This window comes from Ctenopharyngodon idella, chromosome 13 (assembly GCF_019924925.1).
Source record: "Ctenopharyngodon idella isolate HZGC_01 chromosome 13, HZGC01, whole genome shotgun sequence".
NCBI classification, from domain to species: Eukaryota; Metazoa; Chordata; class Actinopteri; order Cypriniformes; family Xenocyprididae; genus Ctenopharyngodon; species Ctenopharyngodon idella.
Window position 1 is genome coordinate 17,296,012 of NC_067232.1, and position 25,937 is coordinate 17,321,948.

The following is a 25,937-nucleotide window of genomic DNA, read 5'->3' on the forward strand; positions in this document are numbered from 1 at the left end:
AGGTGGCACAGCATACAGTACAATATGCCAGTGGATAGTGGCACGTGCCAGTAAAACTTGTGACATGTGTCAGTGGTTTTACCATAGTAAAACCATAGTTAATTTTCGTAAGGTTTATCTTGTGCTGACCAATATACACTTATATTATATAGCCTACTTATATTGGCACCTACCGGTGTGCTTGTAGCATCATTCAAAAACGCGACTGTTAATGCGGTATTCATGGTGACCCATGATAGATTTATTCCTTGTGTTTTCAATTACACCTTTTAAGTGACACATGCCAATGAAGACCGGAAGTGCCACCGGATGTGCCATTGCGTCAGATGCCATGTCACTTGATGTTAATACTGCTGCTGGAGACAGCGGCATCCATAGTGTTTTCCTCATGCTGTGCCGGGGCAGAGAGAAAAACATCAGGACAAAATACTGTGATAAATAGAAGTAAACAATTTGAATGTGGGTATGTTTAATGTACACGCCCTTCAGTCTATGTGAGTGGGTGCTCCCTAATGAAATGGATGTGTACAGGTGATGCGTGTTAAGGTAATTATTTAAGGAATGTTTGAGTACTGCTTGGGGGACGTGCTGGTGAAGTTTTTGTGTGCCGGAGCTCTCACTTGTGGGGGAACGCTAAACGGCCACTCGGGACAAATAGTGTCTCCGGCGGTGAGGATAGCAAGTTAGTGGGGGGCAAATGTGGTAGATAGTCAGGGGTTAGGAGAGCTCCTGACTGAAGTGGCAAACAACTCTGAGACCTCGGGAACTGAGCAGAAAGACTACGCTGAACCTGATGGACTGATTCTTTGCATTGAGTGTCTTAAAGGGTTAGTTCACCAAAAAATGGAAATTCTGTCATTAATTACTCACCCTCATGTCGTTTCACACCTGTAAGACCTTTCATCTTCAGAACACAAATTAAGATATTTTTGATAAAATCTAATGGCTCAGTGAGGCCTCCATTGCCAGCAAGACAATTAACACTTCCAATTCCCAGAAAGACGTATTTAAAACAGTTCATGTGACTACAGTGGTTCAACCTTAATATTATGAAGTGACGAGAATACTTTTTGTGCACCAAAAAAACAACAACTAAATAACGACTTTATTCAACAATATCTAGTGATGGGCGATTTTAAAACACTGCTTCATGAAGCTTCGAAGCTTTAAGAATCTTTTGTTTCGAATCAGTGGTTCGGAGCGTGTATCAAACTGCCAAAGTCACGCCCTCCCAGTGGTGAACCACTGAAATTTCGAACCACTTGTCACGTAATGAAGCCTTTACTGTGCTGTACATGCTGTTCCTTTACTGAAATCACGTGACTTTGGCGCTCTGAATCCCTGATTCGAAACAAAAGATTCATAAGGTTCACGAAGCAATGTTTTGAAATCGACCATCACTAGATATTGTTGAATAAAGTTATTATTTTGTTTTTTTGGCGCACAAAAAGTATTCTTGTCGCTTCATAACATTAAGGTTGAACCACTGTAGTCACATGACCTGTTTTAAATATGTCTTTAGTAGCTTTCTGGGCATTGAAAGTGTTAATTGTCTTGCTGGCAATAGAGGCCTCACTGAGCCATCGGATTTTATCAAAAATATCTTAATTTGTGTCCTGAAGATGAACGAAGGTCTTATGGGCGTGAAATGACATGAGGGTGAGTAATTAATGAAAGAATTTTAATTTTTGGGTGAACTAACCCTTACATATTCTTTCATAAAAACAACAAAATTAAATAGAACAACTAGGGGAGAATGTTATTTATAAAATCATGAGTACAGATATGCTTGTAACCAAGGTGATACAACATACAAACATAAATTAAGGGCTTATATGCTATCATACTGACTAAATGCTTGAGGCAATAAATGCTCAATAGACAAAACATGATGAATATGGGGAAATACCTGTTACATGGGTTTGGAAGTCTTTTTTAGGCATGTGTTCAAAGCATAATCTGGGCTGGTCTTTGCATGACGTGACTATTGTATTTTACAGCTGATGTATTTTACTGCGTGCCCGAGGGAACACATTTGCTGTTCTTTTATTTGTACAATATATCCAGTACTGGGGTGGTGTATGTAGGGCATTGTGGTCTTTCGTTCCTGTGCCATTACACCAATTAAAGGTATCAAGTGTTACACATATGAGGCTCAGTTTAGGGTTTTATAAATAGAGGCTTGTTTAAACGTTTCATAGGACCACAGTGCTTACAGAAACCAACAAACAACATTTAACTATTTTTTTCACCTTATATTCAAAATACTAATGAAGGTGCAATCTTCTTAATATGAAAAGCATAATCATGTTTAGAGAAAGCAAGTACAGAAAGAAGAAAAAGACAATTTAGTGGCTGGAATGACTTGGATTTAAAAAAAAAAAAAAAAGATTTAAAAAAAAATTAAGAAATAGACCCCAACGAGTTTGTGTCAATGGAATCTCATCTGATTGTAGTCCTGAATTCAGGGTTACCACAGGGATGTGTGTTATCACCTCTGCTTTTCTCTAATGAACTTCAATGTAACCGGGATGATCTCACCCTGATCAAATACACTGATGACTTGGTTTTAATCTCTTGCCAATTGGACACGAATAGTTAAACCTATTTTGAGTATATTGAAAGTCTTGTACAGAGGTTTGATGATAGTCACCTACAATTGAACATTGAGAAAACAAAGGAATTATGTTGTGGGAACAAAAATAGGACCGGTACGGCTGGTGTCTCATATGAACAAATTACTATAAAAGATGTAAAGGTAGAGCAAGTTTCAAATTTTAAATATTTAGGTACAATCATTGACGACAAACTCTCATTTCAGGAAAATGTGGACCATATAAGCAAGACAGCGTTTAGGTCTAATCAGGAAACTAAGGAATTTCAGGATAGATAGAAGGGTTCTAACCATTGCTTATAGATCGATGATTGAAAGTTTTTTAACATATAACATTGTAACGTGGTATGGTAATTTAACAATTAGACAGAAATTAACACAAGTAATTAATGAAGCAAATAAGATCACCGGCCAGAAACAGAGTATAATGCAAGAGCTGTTTTTACACTTTATGGAAAAAAAAGGCGATTGCAGTATATACAGACCAAACTCATCCACTCCACTCCTGCTTCGAGGCCCTGCCTTCGGGGCGCAGGCTGCGTATACCGCTGGCTAAAAAGAACTTATATAAAAGATCATTTGTACCATTGGCGGTGACGGTTTTAAACCAAATTTTTAATTGAGGTATTATCATGAGGTATCCTTTTGGGTAGGTGTGTAGGGTGTATGCATATGTGTGGGCATGCATATATATTGTATTGTATATATATATATTTTTTTTTGTGTTGTATGTGTTTTATTATGTAATATGTGAATGTATAGTATTGTCTGTTAGGATGTATTTTCTTTGCCAGTGTCAAAGATGAATTTCTGTTCAGGAAACCTGTACAGACAATAAAGTTTAAACTAAACTAAACTAAACAAAATACAAAACATATGCGCACTACATATAATGTGCATAAAGCCAGGAACAAAATTGCATTCCTTGTGGAACCACACGGTGGAATCATTTGGAGAGCCTCTCATGTCTATGAAAAATTCACAACACAGAACCTATATGCTTCTGCAAGAACTCTAAAGAATGTCAATGGTTTCTCCAGTAACCCCATCAGGGGACATGTTTTTTTTTTGCTTGTAAACAGCACCCTTACACCTAAACTTAGATAAGCCCATGTGATTTCTCTCTCTCTCTCTCTCTCTTTTTTTTTTTTAGAAAGTTAGAAACATAAATGCACAGATTTAAAGTTACACAGTACAGTTGCCAGCCATGTAGGCAGTGGCCCCTATAACGGCCCCCAGAGCGGCTCCCAGAGTGCCCACGATGGCTTGACCTGACAAAGGGATTCCAGCAGCACCTAATGTCGTGAAATATGTCAGTTGAAAGAGTTTGTGTAGCCTATTTGCACCTTGCATTAATATTACATTGTTAAACTGGTTAAGAGTTTTTTTTAAATTCCAGATATTTGGTTCACCAACAGCGACTTGAAGAGTTGCGACCACACATCCAGCCTCTAGAATAGCAGGAGCTGCAACAATTGCTGCGGCTATTGGTGGAAACACAGGAGTTCAGGTGGATCAAATTCCATTAAAATAATTTATGTATTCCACTAACACATTTTGAGCGACACAGTTGTGGTCAGAATTATTGGCACCCTTGGTAAATATGATCAAAGATGACTATAAAAATAAATCTGCATTGTTTACCCCTTTAATTCATAAATTTAGCTAAAATCTAACCTTTCATTGAAGGAAAAGAATTGAAAGTGGTTAGTAAAATCTCATTATGAAATAAATGTTTTTCTCCAAAACACATTGGCCACAATTATTGGCACCCCTAGAATTTTTTATGAGTAAAATATCCCTGAAGTATATTCCCATTCATATTTACATTTTTTTAGCACACCAGGGTGATCATGAACATGAAATTGTCCATCCATGACTTCCTGTTCCACGGGAGGAAACACAAAGGCCAAAATCCCTTAATCATTCATCACAATGAGAAAAACCAAAGAATATAGTTCTGATGTGCAGCAAAATATTGTTGAGCTTCACAAAATAGAAAGTGGCTGTAAGAAAATAGCTGAAGCATTGAAAATCCCCATTTCCACTATCAGGGCAATAATTAAGAAGTTCCAATCAACTAAAGATGTTACAAATCTGCCTGGAAGAGGACGTGTGTCTAAATCGTCTTAATGCACGGTAAGGAGGAAAGTTTGAGTGGCCAAAGACTCTTCAAGGATCACAGCTGGAGAATTGCAGAGATTAGTTGAATCTTGAGTCTCAGAAAGCCTAAAAAAATTTATCAAACAGCACCTACATCCCCACAAGTTGTTCGGGAGGGTTTCAAGAAAAATCCTCTGCTCTCATCCAGAAACAATCTCCAGCATATTCAGTTGTCAGACAAGACTGGAACTTCATACGGGACCGGCTTCTTGCAGATGAAACTAAAGAAAGAGCTTTTTGGCAGCAAACCCACCAGATGGGTTTGGTGCACACAGGGATAAAAAGTACCCCATGCCCACGGTTAAATATACTGCTGGATCTTTAATGTTGTGGGCCTATTTTTCTGCTGGAGGTCCTGGACATCTCGTTCAGATACATGGTATTACTGATTCAACAAATACCAACAGATAAAAAAAATCAACCTGACCGCTTCTGCTAGAAATCCAATAATGGGCCGTGGTTGGATCTTCCATCAGGACAATGATCCAAAACAAACATCAAAATCAACACAAAAAAGTGTCACTGAGCACAAAATGAAGCTTCTGCCATGGCCATCCCAGTCCCCTGACCTGAACCCTAAAGAAAATTAGTGGAGTGAACTGAAGAGAAGAAGCACCAACATGGAGCTGGGAATCTGAAGGATCTGGAGAGAATCTGTATGGAGAAATGGTCTCTGATCTCTTGTCAGGTGTTCTCCAAACTCATCAGGCATTATAGGTGAAGACTCAGAGCTGTTATCTTGGCAAAAGGAGGTTGCAAAAATTATTGAATAAAAGGGTGCCAATAATTATGGCCAACGTGTTTTGGAAAAAAAACATTTATTTCATAATGTGATTTTCTAACCACTTTCAATTCTTTTCCTTCAATGAAAGGTTAGATTTTTGCTAATTTTATGAATTAAAGATCAAAAGGATAAACAATGCAGATTTATTTTTACAGTCATCTTTGATCATATTTACCAAGGGTGCCAATAATTCTGACCACAACTGTATATATTGTTACAATATTTATTAATCTTTGTTTTCCTTAGTTGCAAATACAGCTGTTCATTGTTAATTCATGTTAGCTCAGGCCCATTAAATAAAATTAACACAACTTTTGATCTATATTGTTGATTTTGACAAAGTAACATAAAACAGCAGATAAAACTATAAAATATATTACATTTTTACCTGCTGCTGCACCTGATGCAGTAAGCGTAACTAGAGGATAGATGGAAAAAAACAAGTACACTGTCAGTTGTTGATAAACATTTAAAATTCTACAGTTATATTAAAAATACATACCGGGATCCATTTTAAGTTGACAGCGAACAAAGTCAGGAAGGATGCTCTTGCTTTACATGGATCTCTTACATGTGAGAGCTTGCTTTAATAGCATTCTGTCTTATTTTTTAAGAAAGGAAATCGAAACAAACATCAGAGACAAAAATGTGAAAAATCTCATTCATCAGTTACACACGTGTTAAAAGACAAGAACATCAGAACTTCATGATGCCCCATTATTAAACTTTACACCTTTAACATTTAGGCTGAGATACTAAATAAGTCCTTATGTTCCAAACACTAATAAAAAGGTGCAATTGCCTACTGGTGATGGCATGATGTTGTAAAAGTCATCTAATGATGACATTGTATACAGTAGGCTAGATTATTAAAGAAAGAAGAAAATAGGCTAATATCTAGGTTGGAATGACATGATGGTACATAAAGTAGGATATTTTACAACAATTTTACTTTTTGGGTGAATTATTCCATTACAATGATCATAAACACGAGACAGTTAAAAACACCTGAGAGAAAAGTCATAATAAGAAATGGGGTGAGAGGACATCTGTTGGTCAGATGGCTACATTGCAGATAAGGACGTGGCAGATAGTAGGCCTATGTCTAAAACTGCCACATGTTCACAGAGAAAAACACATGCATGTACAATAATTTGTGTGTACAGCCATGTGTTTATTAAAATGTATATTTTATTACATAAAATTTACAATTTTATATTAAATAGCTGTTGATAACGGTGTAAACAGCTAAATAAGAATTAGAAAGAAGGCTTATAGTAGGCTATTTAAGGAACTCTAGTAAAGCAAACAAACCGGATGTTCTTGCTTTGTTCTGAGTCCTTTAAAGATGTGTGAGAGTTTGTCCTAATAACTCTGGGCGGCTATTTTTCAAGAAAGGAAACCGAAACCAAATCACAAACAAATAGAGCGGAACTAACACTGGAGGAGGGCAGACCTGGTTATATTGTTCTGATTCAGCAGTTGCTGTTTGCTTACTGTGTAGTCTTTACTGACCGATTTATTTAGTTCAATTACAACACTCAAAAAAATGAACTTTCACTGTTGTTAGTTTCACTCAAACCATACTTGTTCACATTACTTAAAAAACTCATGTAACTACATGAATGTAATTTAACTGCATTGTTTCTACTAAAAGTGAGTATTGTCAGCTTTACTTAGTAAGTGTTTGTTCAGTCAACTTAACATTGCTGAGAGAAACGCACAAATTAATGTTGACATAACTAACTGGGCAGTGGATCTGTAGTTCCCAGCATGCTTTGCAAGGGACTGCATTAGGAGAGTAAATTTATGGATTAAAGTGTTATTTTATGTTTTTCAGTAAAGGGAAAGATGTTGTTAGTTTATGTTAGTGTTTAATGTTCAGTTATGTTGGACATTTAGAGGGGTTTCTGTAATATTTTTGAATTTTGTGGTTACCATTATGCAGAAAAGTGGTGCCTGTGTTTAGGCTCTGAGCCTCATATATATGCATGTTTAGGATAGAATTTCTGCTCTCAATTCAATTGAGTTTGTTCAATGAGTTATTTTTTGAGTGCATTTTGTAGAGCAAATAGTTCATTTAATAAGGTAAATTAAGTCAATAAACGTGTTCACCTTACGTAATAAACATAACATTATTAAGTAAACTGCACATATAAATATTATGTAACAGTGACATTCAAATGATTTGTGTTTACTCAAAGAAATTTTGTCAGCTTTACTTGAGTTTCTTTTGTTCATACAACTAAATTGTTATTTGTACAAATTACTCAATATAGTTGCGTGGAACCACTTGACACTTCTTTTTTAAGTAAATCCAACAATTCATTTTTTAGAGCGAAGGCAGCAATCAGACAATAACGAGAAAAACAAGTGAGAGAAGTTTTACTAAAGACTTAATTACAAATTGTGGTATGCAGGTGAGAACATGGGAGGTAAATGGGTAAAAAATTCCCACAAACTGTATACCACACATAAATACAGCCTACAACAAATGTTTAATTTTCATAAAGCCAGGGAAAAAACAAAGTGCATCCCTCGTATTTGTAAGCTGAAATAACTTACATTGTAAGTTGAAATAATTTACAATGCTGCAAACAGCTTTTAAATGACTTAATCAGTTTAATCATAATAATTGAGTTTAATCACAATATTCAAGTACTCAGGTCCTTTTAATTACAATTTCTTGCAATCTTGCATGGCACAAAATACATGTATGAAAAATACATGCACATTCGAATTGCAGGTGCATACAATTATTATATAATGTAGGCTACACAAAGTGCTCACACAAATACTTTGTCATCATCAGTTATTAACCGACAGTCTATTTTGGCATAAGCTCTTTGGTCATCGGCAAATTCATCATTTCTTCCTCCTCTTCGCTATCTTCATCCCCAGATGAAGGTGGACTACTGGAATGAGAAAGCAAATCTGCAGCTCCACCTACTACAGCACCTGCTGCTCCACCCACAGACGCCACGACTGCTGCTGCACCTGCAGACAGTCCAGCAGCACCTGACCAGGGAGAACATTAAAAGGAGGAGACAATCTTTAAATCACCAAACGACATTTTTAGAATGGCATGGGGGTCAGGAAATGATGGACATGGGTGAAGTTTGGGTGAACTAGCCTCTTCCTTTAAAATGGAATTTTTAAAATTGAAAAGGTTTGTTACATTTATTCTTATTAAGGCACTTAAATAACAAGAATGATCAATTCTGATTTGATTCATGGTGACTTATTTCAGTAGGCTATTTATTATATATGATTTATCTGTTAACGTCATTTAAAAAAAAAAATGAAAATAATTATGTGCCTGTTAATCTTTAAGCAAAATAGGCTCCTCTCCTTGCAGCAACATCTCTTTTCTGATGACGTGTTTACTGGCGCGAGGATGGGACAACCTGACACTCGCATGATAGCAAACCACAACCATCCCACAATTCCCGATGGAGAAAATCAAGTCCCGCCCTACATTTTATCTTGTTCGAGAAACCGTTTCATCTGGTTATACGTCACAATATGAAAGAAAAGACTACTTCACAACTTCCTTTAAACCAGTGGTCTCAAACTCAATTCCACAGCTCTGCATAGTTTTGCTCCAACCCTAATCAAACACACCTGATCCAGCTAATCAAGGTCTTCAGGATTACTAGAAACCTCCAAGCAGGTGTGAGTTGGAGCTGGTTGGAGCTAAACTGTGCAGAGCTGTTCACCTCCGCTGGTATAGCAGCAGGTTCTCTGGCTGCTATACCAGCGGAGGTGAATCCAGCCATGGTGAGCGCCACCGGAGCCAATGCAACTGCACCAACTAATGGACGCAAATAGCACTAACTATCTTTTGTACAACTGATATGGTTTCATTTGAAGAAACAGTCCTCAGAACAACTTTACCTGCCCCAGTTGCCACCCCAATTATGGTGAACAGACCTGAAAAAGAATAAACCTGATGAAATCACTGAAGAATTTGCTTACAGCCAAGTCTGTACATGTCCTAAATTATATATGAATTCTTAAATGTTCATTGATTAGCCTACTTCACAAATAATGCATTTGAATTTGGCAGATTATTGTAGAAGTGAAATAACTTATGTAAGTGAAACAGAAAAAAAGTTATAGAAGATTAAGTTTATGAAAATGTAAAAATATAATATTTTATATAAAATATATATTTTACTCTAAAACTGCAAGGAAATCAAAGCCAAAAATCTGAACAAGTTGTGTTCCAAATTTCAGGTTGATATCTCAAAAAATGAGCTTTTGTTTGGGCGCAGTACCACACTTTTTCACTAGATGACAACCAAGCTCCATTACTGACCATATAAAGGCGCCTCCATTTCCATATATGGTTTGAGTGATCTGAACCATATATTTCCATTATTTTCATACATTTTATGAAGTAGACATCCTATATAGAAGTAGTATGGGAACTTTGGCAGAATTTGATATGAATTCAGCCTCTAATAAACATAAAAACAACATGTATGTGGATTATAGATCGCCACCACAATCATAAATGTATTTTTTTTTCTATTAAAAACATTTTCAGACCTTTTTTTCTCAAAAACTTAAATGGATGTTATCTTTTGAACTCTTGGCATGAAAACAAACATGTTTCAACCAATCTTTAATGATTTTTGGGTCATTCTACAGAAACGTCCACTTTTGGTATGACAAAATGTCTTGAAATGTATTTCGTTTTCTAACATTTAAACTTAGACCACATTATTATATTACACTTTGACTTTATGAATACACATAAATGACAGCTTAATGATTTTTTTTTTTTTTTTTGTGCATTTATTTAAAGATCGCATGTACCAATTTTTTTTGTCACTGGTGTTACCTTACTTCTCTGGCATTTTTAAACGTTTTTATGAAATATTATTTCTCAACTTTTTCAGCACATGCAATCAGAGTTACAGAAAAATAATGATAATGCAAAAAATAAGATGATTATGTGTTTTTTTTATTTTAATCAGGTTAGTTAAAAATGTGATTGAATGTTAATTCAATTGCGCAACCATGTATTTGCTATAACAATGAAAATATTTGAAAAACAGTTATAAACAAGTAATGATGCAATCTTTTAAATCTTAATTCTTGAGTGTAGCAGAATTCAATGAATGTAAAATTATTACCATGTCACATATGACACATTTTATTTAATGTGACAGACAAAAAACAGTGACAAAATGAATCACCAGTGACGTACACATAAGACCAAAGATCCTTATTCTTCAACTATAATTAAGTAGATGGGACTAAATTTTTACATTCGGTATACAATCAAAGACTTAACATTGACACTTAGTGAAAGCAGTCAGTAAAATATCATAAACAACATTTTAAAAATGTCTGTAAAATACACTGTCTGTAAAGTCGCTGCTTCTCAGCTGCACTCAATTTAGCCATATACCCTCAATTTAGCCATACCTGCCCAAAAGAGGATTAACAATGAGAAAGAAAAGTTAGAATCATGTAATCTTAGTGCTATTTTATACAAAAGAACTAAATGAATAGCTTTGAATAAAGTTTATCTATAAACGGGTAACACCAGTGACAATTTTCATAAAAAGGTAACACCAGTGACAGTAACACCAGTGACAATTTTCATGAAAAGGTAACACCAGTGACAATTTTCATGAAAAATGCATTTTACAAAATGGCTGCTGCAAGGTATCAATCCACATGTTGTCAATCATGGTATATTCACTAAATTAAGTAGTTTAATCCATTTGTATTCTAGTTTTTTAAAATTTCCTAACAATAAAGTAGGTCATACCAGTGACTTCAACTAAAAGCTTCATATGAAATTATGATTTTCTAATTAAAATTTCCGATAACTGAAAAGAGATAGTGGACTTTGCATTGGCCTTTCTTCATTGATCTTTAGGAAATAGGAAGAAGGAAGTCAAGTGATGTCATCTGTGTCATTTATTTCAAAATAAGAGATTTTTGTTAAAGGTAACACCAGTGACAACTCCAGGGGACCACTACATTCATTATATATTTAATAATATTTATTCAGCATTTGGTTTTTTTTATGTCATTTACATCATATATTTGATAGTTATGTATAATTATTGTATTTTAAATGGTAGAAAAACTTGTTTCTGAGCTCAAAATAAAGCACTTTCCCTCTGTACATGACTGTGGGGACAAGCACTTCTGTGGCGCTTGGAATTTTTATAATTAAAAAACAAATACTGCCACATTGATGGCTCAAGAAGGTTTAATTGTTCAAATAACATATTGTTTCATATTAAACTATTAAAAAAATTGTAATCCTAAAGTGTTTTTCAAGTGTAATATTTCTGTGAAGTCTAGGGACAAAAAAGTGGACGTTTCTGTAGAATGACCCTTTTCATGTTCATCGCTATATCAAAAAAAATAAAGGTCTGAGCATGCCTTATGAGTATGAAAATATGCTTGTTGCAAATTGATAAATTACTGCTCCTCTGTAATTTATTTTGAAAATCACCAAATATGAAAACTAGAGATTCTAAGCTTTCAAATGATATATGGTTTGTCAAGATTAGTTTAGGTTTAGTATAGAATATTACTGCTTTAAATATGTAATGGCTGTGGGCCCACCGGTGGGCCAGTGACAGAGCAAATTTAAGAGCAAATTTCTCTTACAATCTCAAATATGAATAATGTTAAGAACACCAAATATCTAGGCTAAGTAGCTATTACGATTTTATTGTCAGATTGAACATTTATGTTGTTAATTTTTAATTGTTAGGCTATATACATTTGTACATTAGGCCTACCATCCATTACTATCAACATTATTTCTATAAAATATAACCGAATGTGAAAAGTGCTGAAAAAATAGTTTACCTCCTGCATTTTACCTCCTGACACTTGCATAACATCCCATAAAAGCAAATGTTTGTGCTACTTACCGCGCCTCATGATTTAGAAGATCGTAGCACAGTTGTACTACCGCTATATATTATGCTGCAGACGGAATGACTTAAGAAAAATGAAACTGCCAACAGCTGCTCCTGAGAGTTCGTCAAAGGGTGCTTCTCATTTCTTATTCTAGCTTCCTTTCCTCGCGTCTCAGCTCCACCCCCCGTAGGATGCAAGAAAAGAAAACGAGGACGGTCACGGAGGAATCGAAGGAAACAGGATTGTTTGAGATGCGCCTCGCCTGAAATGTAGGTGAGAGTAGGCGGCTGCAGTGAGGGGATGAGTAAAAAAAGTGCAGGCAAGGCGGACAGTTCTCTGCTCTCGTAGTGGATCAGACATCTACGAGATCAAAGGCGGATATCGCGAGATTCACACTCGTTGCTGATAAACTGGATGTAATTTAAGTTCTGTTGCTTTTATATGAAAATAAACATAATAAACAATGCACGCAAGTACTTGTTATTTATTTCCATTCGAAAGATGTGTGTATCAATTATTTTTACTTTAATTACAGACATGTTTTATTATATTTTTTTTAATAAATGACAACAATCACATAACCCATAGAGAGATCGCACTGTCAGAGACTTTGGGAATATTCACACATACTTTATACACATAAAATCACGATATTAGAGTTTTAAAATCAAACATTTTAAAAGAGATCAATACATCACTGTTGTTTAAACCAATAAGAATTAAACTGTGTCATCAGCAAGTCGTTTCCCATCGTGCTTTTGGTCAGCGCAGTCGGAGACTTTTTTGACACACGTCTGCCCACCCTCGGACACATTTCTAACCGGCATGCATCTCGCGGTGATCACCGGTGATCGGTTTTGCGCAGATTTTGCTCATCTCAAACGAGCCTAACGTTATTTGTATATCGGAATGTTCTTGATCATTCGAGCCTCACGTAAAAGCGTCATCAGCTGCGCTCGAGGGATCTGCCCTTATGTTGTTGAAGTTTGGTTATTTAATAAAATCATAATAAATATGAATAATGCAAGATGTCTCGTTGAAATATGTGATAGGCCTATACTTTTGCAGTTTAAATAAACTTTATAAAGCAGTTTCTCGATGGGAAAGACTTCCGCAAAGGATACACATACCCTGCGTTCCATTCGGAAGGGTGTAGGGGTCAAAAAAACTCCTTTTTGGAACGCACTTCTGCGTCACCTTAACGTGACAATGAAGGAAGCGTCTTCGTCTTTTCCCCCTGGTGTACTCTTTGTATTAATACGCATTAATTTACTGTAGTAACATTATAAGCTACTGCCGGTCTATTACGTTAAATATAATGTATATTGTGTCTATTGATTTGAAACATTTGAATGGACTGATAAAGGTAGATGTACAGTATTTTTGTTGAAGTACAATGTCATTTTGACCATAATAATGTACCAAATCAAACTCGTATGAACATTACAGTAAAATAGAAAATATACATTTATAGGTAAAATCGAACTCCGAGCCCCCTGTACCCATTCTGTGACGTCAAACACCTTTCCTGAGTCCATCAGTTGTACCCTTCGAAATCCTTCATTCCGAAGGGCCCTTTGAAGTGGCCAGTTTTGAGCACTTTGGTTTGGAACGACCCTTCAACATGGCGGCCATAGGCTTTGCACCAGTTGTTGCTAACTTCCCTCAGTCTCTTTGACTTGGATGTAAATCATTGCTTACGTTGCATGAGTGCCCACTACCGGCGGAACCTTTGCAATGGGCTGAATTGGAAAGTCCTGTCACTACCATAGTCTGTAAAAAAAAAAAAAAAACACATATGGACTTAGTGTCCGTGACGTCACCCTTAGATTTCTGAAGAGCATTTTTAAAGCGAAAAAGCAGCCGTTGCCATTTTGGCAGCGCGTCACTCCCGGATAACTGAAAATGTGCATGTTAGCAGGCTAAAGAAGCTATCTATCTATCTTAGACACTATCTAAAATATTAATAAAGATAACAAGTTATATCATTTGAAAGTTCTAAAGGTTTACCGTCAATCTATGGTGTCTTTTTTTACGATATAGATGCTCCAGCAACAGTAATATTGTAATTTGTGTCAGGTGTGTATTTTTCAAAATAGTGCAGCAGTTTTAGTTATAATATCCAAGCAGTGCTGTCGGAATTTCTGGTGCCTTGAGAGGCATATTCTCCAGTCATTGTCATAGTAAATCTCACAAACAAAACTTTTAGCCAATGCCAAGATGATCCAACAACGTGTGTTGTTTATCTTCCGCATGTGTGGACATGTACACAGACGCACAACCGCACAGCAAGCCATATTATTTGATAATTGTATAAAATAATCCAGAAAAAAGCACAAACACGGCAGAGATGCCAAATTCAGCTGCTGGAATTAGCTGAGGTAACATGACTTACAGACAGCAGAGGCAAATCTACCTGTCACTCAAGTGACCACGCCCTTAATTATGCAGAACTTTAAGGCTTAATATAATTTAAACGGATGAGTTATAAAAAAAATTCACCCCCCCTCAGAGTTGTCATGAAGGGCAAAATTAGCTGTATAGACCAAAACCACAATTTGTACCAGGCTGTAAACATGGTTTTTTTTTTGCTGTAAAGTTGGGCATTTTAACATGGGACTCAATGAGATTCTGCTCTCTTTTGGAGCCTGTCCCTAGCAGCCAGTCGATGAACTGCAGTTTAAGTCACTTCCGTATTGGCTTCAAGAGAAACTGGGGGAGGTTGCTGCTTGGTCACTACTCGATCCATAAATTGTTTCGACATACTTCAGACAGGAAGTAGACGCATTTTCACGCATTCGCAGTACAAATCGTGTTTCCGGTACGGATAGAGTAGTGACATGGCACAATGCCGCGTGTGTATGGTGGGCCGGAAGGTCCAAAAATATGGCTACCGACTTGTCGCGGGAATTCACTATACAATTGCCAGCAGCCACTGAGTTTACCACTGATAGGCCGGCGGTGCATCTGTATACACACTCTCCTCACGCAGCGAACGACTCACTTTCCTCAAGCAGCAATTGACTCTCCTCACGTTTCTTTTCAAATACTGTGATGGTGCAATAACTAACTACATCTAGTAAAGTTTATCATTTTTGTGTTGTAAATGTAATTTATTCTGAAGCAATATTCCCATCAGTGTTCTGTAAACTGTTACTGTTAAGATGTAAACTGTTAATCATCAGATTTGTATATGCTCCCTTAAAGGGATAGGTCAATCAAAAATAAAAATTCTGTCATCATTGACTTACCTTCTAGTTGTTCCGAACCTGTTTGAGTTTCTTTCTTCTGTTGAACAAAAAATATATTTTGAATGTCAGTAAACAGACAGCTGACTGTACCGAGTGACTTTCATAGGGAAAAAAAAAAAAATATTATGGAAGTCACTGGCTACCATCAACTGTCTGGTTACTGACATTCTTCAAAATATCATCCTTTTTAGTTCAACAGAAGAAAGAAACTCATATAGGTTTGGAACAACTAGAGTGTAAGTCAATGATGACAGAATTATCATTTAGGTTTAACTATCCCTTGAAATTGATTGTCATGGCATTTTTTTTTTTACCTTTATAAAAAGGTAATTTCCCCCTAACCTTGGCTATCAATTTCATGTTAATTAGAATAACTCACTGTAGGGCTTTTACCATTATTTTTTCCATGGCAGAGGAAACAGAATCTGCATCAGAAGTGGCATTTAGATGCATGTATAAAATTGAATATGAATGTGCAAAACAAGCATGAAAAACACTTTACAATAAAGATCTATAAAGCTTTTGTGGATTTTACAAATTATCTTCAATATACAATATTCTGAAAAAGTGACATTTCCCTTTTTGCAAAGTTCAAATGTTGATAAAATATATAACTTTAACTAAAGATACATTTTTGATTTGCAGTTGTCATACTTAAACACTGGTTCTGCAGATTTTTGACATTTCAAAAATTGCATTGTTTTTGTAACCATCACATTAGTTTATGGTATACGCTACTTTCATGTTTTTTTTTTGTTGTTTTTTTTTAAATCAGCTTACAACAGATTCCTTATTTGGTAACACCATTCAAAAGAGCATTCACTACAAATAACATTTTAAACAAGGCACCAACAGCTATACTGCTTGGGCCCCTAAACAGTGACTGTTTCACTGAGTCTTAGTGCCTCCAAATAAACATCCAAGCCAAAACACTGACTTGACCTTAGGGGATTGATGTTTTGAGTGACTTCTCGGAGTACAGCCTGCCGAAGCGATGCAGGGTCCTCAGGAACTTCAACAACACCACAATCCATGGCAGGAACAGGACCATCCCAGTCCACCCCAAGGTTAGTGAAATCCATCTGTTAAACCAGGATAGATGAGGGGGTTAGTTCAGTTTGGAATATCTAGTGTTAAAAATATATCAAATTATTACATTTAAAAAAATGTATCGTTATAGACAAGTAAAAGTTGTAATTAATGTCAAAATAAAAACAAGGCACAAGCTGCTGTGATGGAGATTTCAAAGCTAAAGGGTGTTCTCAGGCAGAGTACCTAAACCTCCTTAAACACCATGCAAGTTTCCATAAAATAAACACAAAGCAATCAAAATGTAATAATTTATTAATAACTGTAGTTCTTGTGCCTTGTTTTTATTTTGACATAGCCAGCCGAGCAGCCCATCAACCTAAAGAGAACTAGAGAATGGTACATAAAAGGTGATGATACACGGGGCAACTAACAGTACACACATCAAATGTGAATTAAGTTAGGCTACTAGTTGCAATTGCTCAATAATAATTGTTAATTTATTATACAGCATGTTATTAGCTTGGAGTTGTACCTATAATTGTTTTTCAGTTAGAAAGATTATTATCAGTAAGAAAATTTATGTAGAAAAACGGAAAAGGTACAGGTCTTTTTCTGTCAGGACATGATCCTTTAAGCTGTAACCCTGTAACCCTAAAACACAAAATGCATAATTTAAAACAGGTGTCACTTATTTTCACAGACCTTTCTTAGTGTAGCACACTAACTAACTGCCAATACACTGCTTAAAACTAGGCCTATAATTGTTCAAAAATGCGTAACTATTCAGTAATTCATTGTTGTATTTAAAAATAAAAATATTTGATCATAAAGATGTTTATATTACTTTTACAAATAAAATGTTTCTATTAATTTTATTATTATTATTTTTTACTAACAAATCTAAATTAACATCAAATACTTTGCTGAGATTTGAGTAATCTCATTGTGTCTATGCAATAACAGTTTTGCGTCACATCATAACGTCATTTAGCAACTTTTAGCAACAAATCGACCTGCCAGCAACTTCTGCTGAAAATTATTTGGCAACTTGGCAACAGTGCATGATGCAACATCACGACAAAACTCATGACCTCATGATTTTGAGCGGATTGTGTACTTTTCATCGCGTGTGTTTTTTTTTTTTTTTTTTTTTAATGTGATATTACCTACTCTCTATCACCATAAGGTACATTTCACGTTGTTTGTTAGATAACTTGCGATACATACAGGCTTTAAATAGAATATATTGTTTTCAGATGTTTTATTGCTTAATCGTTAGTCAGATGTACCTGCTAATTCTAGCTTTCGCCCTGCTTCTGTCTTTTCATTACAGCCAATGCGCCAAGTTTAATTAACGGATATATCCCAATTAGAACTGTAAATCTCTAGTTCTTCAGGGGCATTCTCTTGTTCTCATTCTCTTGCTACTCATGTCAGTTATGCACTTTACTCCTGAGAAGCGCACCATAATAGTTTCATTCATCAAGTCTGAGAAAAGTGGTCACTCCCCCTCCCCCGGTGATATTTAAGTGTCGTCATCACTGTGTAACAACTTTCATCAATAGTGAAGAACATTTTAATAATCTGAAGCACCTTTTTTCCACTATAGAGAACCGTTTGTGTAATGGAAACTTTCCTAAAAGTAAAAGATTCCGAAAGAGGGTTTTTGAAGTGATGCCATAGAAGAACCATTTTTGGTTCCCCAAAGAACCTTTTACTTAAAGGTTCTTTAAAGAACCAGTGTGAAGAACATTTTTATAATTTAAAGAACCTTTTTCCACTATCAAGAACCATTTGGTTCCATGGATGGTAAAGGTTCTTCATGGAACCATTGATGCCAATAAAGAACATTTATTTTTAAGAGTGTGGGTGTCTTCATGGAACCACAGATGCCAGAAAAGAACCATTTGTTTTTACTGTACCCTTCTGGTCAACTTCAAAACTTTGCACTGAAACTTTATTTTCTCCATGATTAATAACGTGTTTTTGCTATTAAGCAAGATACTTTGGGTAATAAAATATCTGTAAAATATTGTCAGTAAAAGCATGCAAAAGGTTACAGATTATATTTTTTTACATTGATGTATTATGGACAGGAATTTAATATGTTGATTCATTTTAAAGTAGTACATTTACACATTCTATGACAAACACTACTGAATATTAATAATTCTGAACTTGATGACAGGATGTAAAAGTGCTTTTAGAAAGTAAATTTAAACATACATAAAATCCTCTACAATTAGACCAGATTTGAGTGACTTAAGCAAGCAAAAAAAAAACAAGTTCAATAAACTTCAACATTTGGGATTGACACTGTAATGAAGGGTCGGCAGAATGGGGATCCATTTGCAGCTTTATTTAGAAAAAACAACAAGGCAGACAGGGGCAAAGGCAAGGACATAAACAGGGACAGGCAATGGTCGAGGCAGGCGGCAGACAAACAGTATCGGGTCACAGGCGGAGATCAGGGCAGGCGGCAAGCAAACACAGTCCAGTACACAGGCAAAGATCAGGGCAGGCAGCAGAGAATCACAACGAATAAACAGTCCAACGGTAACAGAATAAACAGTCCACAAGAAAACGCTCAGAAATGATCACCGGGGCAAATCAGGACTTCGCAGTGAGTGAGTGAGTGAGTGAGTGAGTGTGTGAGTGTGAGTGTGTGAGTGTGAGTGTGAGTGTGAGTGTGAGTGTGTGTGTGTGTGTGTGTGTGTGAGTGAGTGAGTGAGTGAGTGAGTGAGTGAGTGAGTGTGTGTGTGTGTGTGTGTGTGTGTGTGTGTGTGTGTGTGTGTGAGTGAGTGAGTGAGTGAGTGTGAGTGTGTGTGTGTGTGTGTGTGTCTTCAATAGTGTGGGTGTGATGAGGTGCAGGTGTGTGCGTGATCAGTCCCAGGAATGAGGGCCTGTGGGAAACGTAGTCCGAATGGGAACAGTCAATATTCGGGTGATGGCTCCCTCCGGTGGTGCGGAGGAGGAGGCGAGGGAGCCACATTCGTGACAGACACACTTTCATTACGAAATAATAAACATATCAATCTATTAAGAAGCTGATGAAAAACAATATTTCCCCACCACTGAAACAGTAGGGTCTAAAGAAGGTAAAATAGAGGGATCGGGGATATGTTGAAACAGTCTATTAACTCCAGATGGTATGGCATCAAAGACTATAGTATTCTTTAGGGGTAATGGGAATGTTGAAAGGACTGAGAAATTCCTCATAGTTTAATAAATGGCCATTTACAATAAACAATTGACTTACAAGCAAAATATCTGCCTCAAACCTGAAAGAAAAGAGATTTGTTTTTGATTCAATTTATTTATTTATTTATTTAATAGGGTCAATAAATGCAATTAAATTATGAACATTAGTATAAAATACAAAAGTTTAACAAGCCGGATTATAGCAACATTGCTAATTTACATCCGTAGTCCCTAGGCAGGTACACAAGGACACATACTCAAATATACATAAAGCATTAATAGCCAAATACTCCACACATTATTTAAAATAACCAAGTAAAATGTTTACACTTCTGGTTCGACATAAGCAACTTTTTAAGGTGATCTTTGTAGGTGTAATATGTAGAATAGTGTCTTAATGACCTGGGTAAGCTATTTCAATAAATACTCCCCATTACAGACAATACTTTTTGTCCAAAAGTCGTTTGTCTATATAGCACCCAGCAACACGCTCTAATGAAGACCTAGTACCAATGCCACAATCCATCTTCTTTTTTCTTTTTTTTAATAAATTAATTTAACAAAGGTGGGGCAAGCCCTTGCCATGAACCTATGAAATTTAGATAATTTAGCTGGTATTTTTTCAACATTATAATTGCAAAGCTGCACTGACTTTGTCAGTGTTTGTGATCAGAAGCTCAATGGACATTCCTTATCTCCTCATCCTCTTCAACAAACCAACAGCTCCTCCTAACAGACCCCCCGCAGTGCCTCCCACTGATGCCACACCAGCTGTTGCAGCTGCAGACATACCAGCAGCACCTGAGAGTAAGGACAGCACACCTTATGACATCAATAACTAAAAGCCTTGCAGAATGACCCATAAAACAGGTATAGCAGTTTTGTAATTAGAATACAAAACATTTCATGTATATTAATCAGGTACTATTATTTAATAAAAAATCAGTTACACCTGTAGTTTATAAGGCTAATTTATTTCCAACACAGGTTTGTTACATTGTTTTTCTCTTATTAAGGCATTTATAATCTTAATGAAGGCTTTAGTAAATACCTGCCGACTGGAGCAGTGCGACCAAACTTCCCGCAGCCACTCCGCCCCCGTTGGCGATGGCTGCTGATGACATCATTCCAGCTCCCAAAGAACCAGCCGTGATTCCGGCGGCAGAGAACCCAGCCATGGAGAGCGCGAACGGGGTCAAAATAACAGCACCAGCTAAACAACATGAAAATAAATCAATATACTGCTAAGCATTTCTGAGGAAAATAACATTTATCATTTAAATTATTGTACTAACAGGCATTTTCTTTATTAACCCTGCTGGTTTTGTTTTTTAAACCGGCCTTTTTTTCCTTCTTTTTTTCCCCAAACAATACAGAGATTACATGTTTATAATATATAATTTTCTATAAAATACACATAGCAGCAGTATGTTCAATGTCATCAGAATACAGAGAAGAAAAAGAGTTAATAATTTGCTAAAGAAAAAAGAAAAATAAGAGAAGACAGAAAAAGAACATGAAGGTAAGATATAATTTATATATCATTTAGAGTACAAAATTAAAGTAACTGCAAATTGAAGTCACTCTACTTGCTTTCTTATTTACTAAAAATGAGATGGTGTTGAGATACTTAAAGGGTTAGTTCACCCAAAAATGAAAATAATGTCATTTATTACTCACCTTCATGTCGTACTACACCCGTAAGACCTTTGTTCATCTTCGGAACACAAATTAAGATATTTTTTGATAAAATCCGATGGCTCAGTGAGGCCTGCATTGCCAGCAATAACACTCCCTTTTTAAATGCCCAGAAAGCTACTAAAAACATATTTAAATCAGTTCATGTGACTACAGTGGTTCAACCTTATTATTATAAAGCGACGAGAATACTTTTTGTGCGCCAAAAAAACAAAATAACGACTTTATTCCACAATATCTAGTGATGGGCGATTTCAAAACACTGCTTCATGAAGCTTCGAAGCTTAACAAATCTTTTGTTTCGAATCAGTGGTTCGGAGCGTAAATCAAATTGCCAAATTCACGTGAACTATTGAAGTTTCAAAACACTTATGATGTAACCATGCCTCGTTTACTGAAATCATGTGATTTTGGCGCTCCGAACCACTGATTCGAAACAAATGATTCATTAAGCTTCGAAGCTTCATGAAGCAGTCTTTTGAAATCGCCCATCACTAGATATTGTGGAATAAAGTCACTATTTTGTTATTTTTGGTGCACAAAAAGTATTCTCGTTGCTTTATAATATTAAAATTGAACCACTGTAGTCACATGAACTGTTTTAAATGTGTTTTTAGTAGCTTTCTGGGCATTGAAAAAGGGAGTGTAATAGCTGGTGATGCAGGCCTTACTGAGCCATCGGATTTAATGAAAAATATCTTAATTTGTGTTCCGAAGATGAACGAAGGTCTTATGGGTGTGGAACGACATGAGGGTGAGTAATAAATGACATAATTTTCATTTTTGGGTGAACTAACCCTTCTTTAAAAAAGACAAAAAACATTGGTTTGTTGTTTGTGAACTTACATTTGTGGATATAAAGTTTGCAAAGAAGATACATTTATAACAAAGCAAGCATTGTTTTTAGTATATTCATACATAGTATCTTAAAATAATGTCTTTAAAAGTTATAGATAGGGTAGAGTGGGGGAAAACGCCCCCCCCTACAGTTTTTCCCAAATCTAATTTTCAGCAGTAAAAAAAAAGTGTTTTAAAGCTTGCTGTTTTGTAGAACATCACCGTTACATACAGTGTTCAGCGTAAATGAGTACACCCCCTTTGAAAAGTAACATTTTAAACAATATCTCAATGAACACAAAAACAATTTCCAAAATGTTGACAAGACTAAGTTTAATATAACATCTGTTTAACTTATAACATGCTTCGGAGCTTTACGAATCGAATCAGTGACTCGGATCTCCTATCAAACAGCTAAACTGCTGAAATCACGTGACTTTGGCCCTCCGAGTCACTGATTCGATTCGCAAAGCTCCGAAGCAGTGTTTTGAAATCGGCCCATCACTATATTGTTGAAAAGTCATTATTTTGTTTTTTTGGCGCACAAAAAGTATTCTCGTCGCTTTATAATATTAAGGTAGAACTACTGAACTCGCATGAACTTTCATTTCAGTGGGGTGTACTCATTTTTGCATCACCCTAATTTGAATAAAACTGAAAATATTGTTTTCTAAGTTATATTATTAACCTTACTTTCATGTTATAAGTTAAACAGATGTCATATAAAACTTAGTCTTGTCAACATTTTGGAAATTGTTTTTGTGTTCATTGAGATATTGTTTAAAATGTTACTTTTCAAAGGGGGTGCACTCATTTATGCTGAGAACTGTATAATATGAGAATAGTAAGGCCTGTAGATAGGGAGTATGTGTAATTTAAGGAAAATATAATTATATTCTCAGAATGACAATTTTTTTTTCCAAACATAGTCTGTGAGGTAAAACGCTCCCTTCCCACTATCATAATTACTGTATAGCTAGTTTCTCTGTTCTGAACATCAAATCCTTTGTTTTTCAATCAAATGTAATCTAACTAGGTGGTTGAATAAAAATGTTTGGACTTTATATTTAAAGGGGTCATGATGTTTCCTGGGGTGCACTTATAATGTTAAAATGCTTTTTACATCAAAAATTGACATAATTTAGAAATAAAAGGCATTTTTCCTACTCTGATTTTAGCCCTCTGATTCGAACGCTCTGTTTTAAGGGGCATGTCTGCTGTGAGACTTCAGTGTAAACACCCACTGCTGTGATTGGCTAACATCTTTCCATTTGAAATAGCCAAGTAGCCTATTACTCTCAATTTTTAGCATGTTTTTACTATTACAGCTCTCAAGGTTAACTAATCGTGAAAAGTGCTGCATTACATTTAGATCTATGGCATTATATTTAGATTGTGGCATGAAATGTTGCAGTGATGAAGATTGTAGCCAAATGTTGAGCGCATGAAAGCAGTGATCTCGTCATTGCAACTCAATTTCTGTACACTAACAAATGCTTTCATCATCACTAACAGTGCAAACGCGATATAACTAAGAGATTTTGAGCTGTTTGATTGACAGCTCCAACGATTGCAAAGGGAGCGTTCTTTGATCGCTATTTTTATATAATTTAATCACCGTTTAAATAACAGATTATTTTCATCCTACTAAGATAAACAACTGAAGTTAACCGTTTAGTCACTGGTTTCATTTACTGACACAAAAAACATCTGACTGTACATGAATCATTACATATCAGATCAGGCGTTAGAACAGTAGGAGTAACTCAACTGCTGCATTACTGTCGAGTCCATATCGTAAAAGTCTTTGCAAAGCCTGTGCCGAAATGCGATTGATTTACCAAAGAATCCACAGTGACGTACTGAATAGAAATAAATAAAGCTCAACTGAGACATTCACATTGTTGAAAATAAATAGCCATATTCCTAGCATTAGGATCTTTTGAAAGGTAATATTATTTTTGTCCTGTTGTATCGCTCTCCTCCTCATCTCACTAACACGCCAGTGGGCGGGGCTAACATTGCAATGATGAAGTAGGTGTTGGTTTCTTCTGCGGAGGCGGCATTTACCTATATATGACAGGCACATTCCAGGATCAGTCATTCAATGGGCCTGGTGTCAATAAAAGCTTTAGACTAACAAAGAAGTTTTCAGTTCTGAAACTTACAGGATATTCTTATAGTACGATGATGACCTCTTATATATCAAAAGCTCAAGGAAAAGTTGATTTCTTAATCCATGACCCCTTTAAAAATTACCTAAAATTAGCATCAGGTAGCTAGTTAGCTAGCATCAGCAAACAATATTTTTCAAATAAGATATTATAATTTTGTAAATCATAATTATTGATTATATTCTTTTTAATTTTACGCTAAAACTGCCTGTACTCTGATTTTGCTGTAAATGTATAAAGCAACTTGCTTTGTCAGACTGGGGGCATTTTACCCCACATGTGGGGCAAAACGCCCCCTTGGAACATATTTAATTTTTGTTAAAAATCTAATAACATGAAAACGCTGGGCATTTTTCATACTTGGTTTATAATTTATGTCATTGTCACTAAAACTATGATAGCTATATTGGACACATTTAACTTTTGTTTCATAGAAAAAATTGACACAGTCCTTAAGGGGGGGCGTTTCCCCCACCCTACCCTACCTACACCTTGCTGGATATTATCATTAATGTGTGAACTTGGCAAAATGAACATCTTGTATCAATATCAGTTTAGAATGTTTGCTACTTACCAGCCCCAGCTGTAACCCCAATGGCGGCGAAGAGAGCTAAAAATAAAAATATAAAGAATTTAAAAAGAAACTATTAAATACAAAGGAGATACCTTTGCGTTGTGCCGTTTATGAAAACGTGTTTACTCACCTCTCGGAAACGGCATGCTTTCGAAAAGTTTACAATAAATTAAACTACAGCGTGACAACAGCAGAATGACTTTTCATTCGGAAGACTTGTACTGCATCTTAGGTTTTGAAGACTACACGCCCAAATGATTCACTGCGGCACTACATTAACAGTAGTAACGTTACTCCTCCACGGGGCGCTTGGCGGCTCAGAAACCAGAATTCTCCATTGAAGTACATTTGACTTTGAAATACATTTAGGGGGCGTTTTTTAGAGAAGTATAGTCACTAAAGGGTATAATCTTTTATATTTATTAATAAATTAGTTTGTATCGACCTTTAACAATAAAAGCAGAAAAACGACGCAGAAAGTTTGTTGAAGTTTACCATAATGGTTTATTTACTAATCACATCCGACCGTGATTGGCCGATCCCGAGAAGCGCTGAGAAAAATAACAAGCATCACGCGTCAACGCCATTTTGGAATAAAGATAAATGTGTCCGTGTGTGTAAATAATAAGTAGCACATTCAATTTCTACTGAATAATATTTTCATTCTGGGGAAATGTTATACTCATAAATGTAAGTGCCTTAAATC

The 25,937-nt window shown here is 35.8% G+C and overlaps 1 protein-coding gene and 1 long non-coding RNA gene across 3 annotated transcripts; both read right to left on the reverse strand.

The window, feature by feature from the left end:
* Window positions 1-7,930: 7,930 nt before the first annotated feature.
* Window positions 7,931-25,718, reverse strand: LOC127525337 (interferon alpha-inducible protein 27-like protein 2A). Of its 2 annotated transcripts, none has more exons than XM_051917832.1 (4): window positions 25,362-25,718; window positions 25,232-25,267; window positions 21,000-21,161; window positions 7,931-8,579 (listed from the first exon to the last, which is right to left on the reverse strand). In XM_051917832.1, exons 1-4 carry the CDS (start codon window positions 25,375-25,377, stop codon window positions 8,389-8,391), a joined length of 405 nt encoding a protein of 134 aa, XP_051773792.1. In that variant the 5' UTR covers window positions 25,378-25,718; the 3' UTR covers window positions 7,931-8,388. The 2 variants fall into 2 exon arrangements, with proteins under 2 accessions (XP_051773792.1, XP_051773793.1); XM_051917833.1 differs by lacking the exon at window positions 7,931-8,579 and adding an exon at window positions 19,086-20,749 and having other exon boundaries at window positions 25,362-25,715.
* Window positions 9,277-12,789, reverse strand: LOC127525340 (uncharacterized). The gene is made up of 3 exons (XR_007933310.1): window positions 12,476-12,789; window positions 9,459-9,494; window positions 9,277-9,375 (listed from the first exon to the last, which is right to left on the reverse strand). It is a non-coding gene; the product is annotated as an uncharacterized LOC127525340 (long non-coding RNA).
* Window positions 25,719-25,937: the final 219 nt, after the last annotated feature.

Bases quoted from the DNA above. Each gene is read 5' to 3' on its own strand.
- LOC127525337 (XM_051917832.1), bottom strand. The intron at 21,162-25,231 runs GTAAGTAGCAAA...CATGTTGTTTAG, and splicing joins TGGGGTTACAGCTGGGGCTG to CTGGTGCTGTTATTTTGACC. The intron at 8,580-20,999 runs GTATTTACTAAA...CTCCCTGGTCAG, and splicing joins CGCACTGCTCCAGTCGGCAG to GTGCTGCTGGACTGTCTGCA.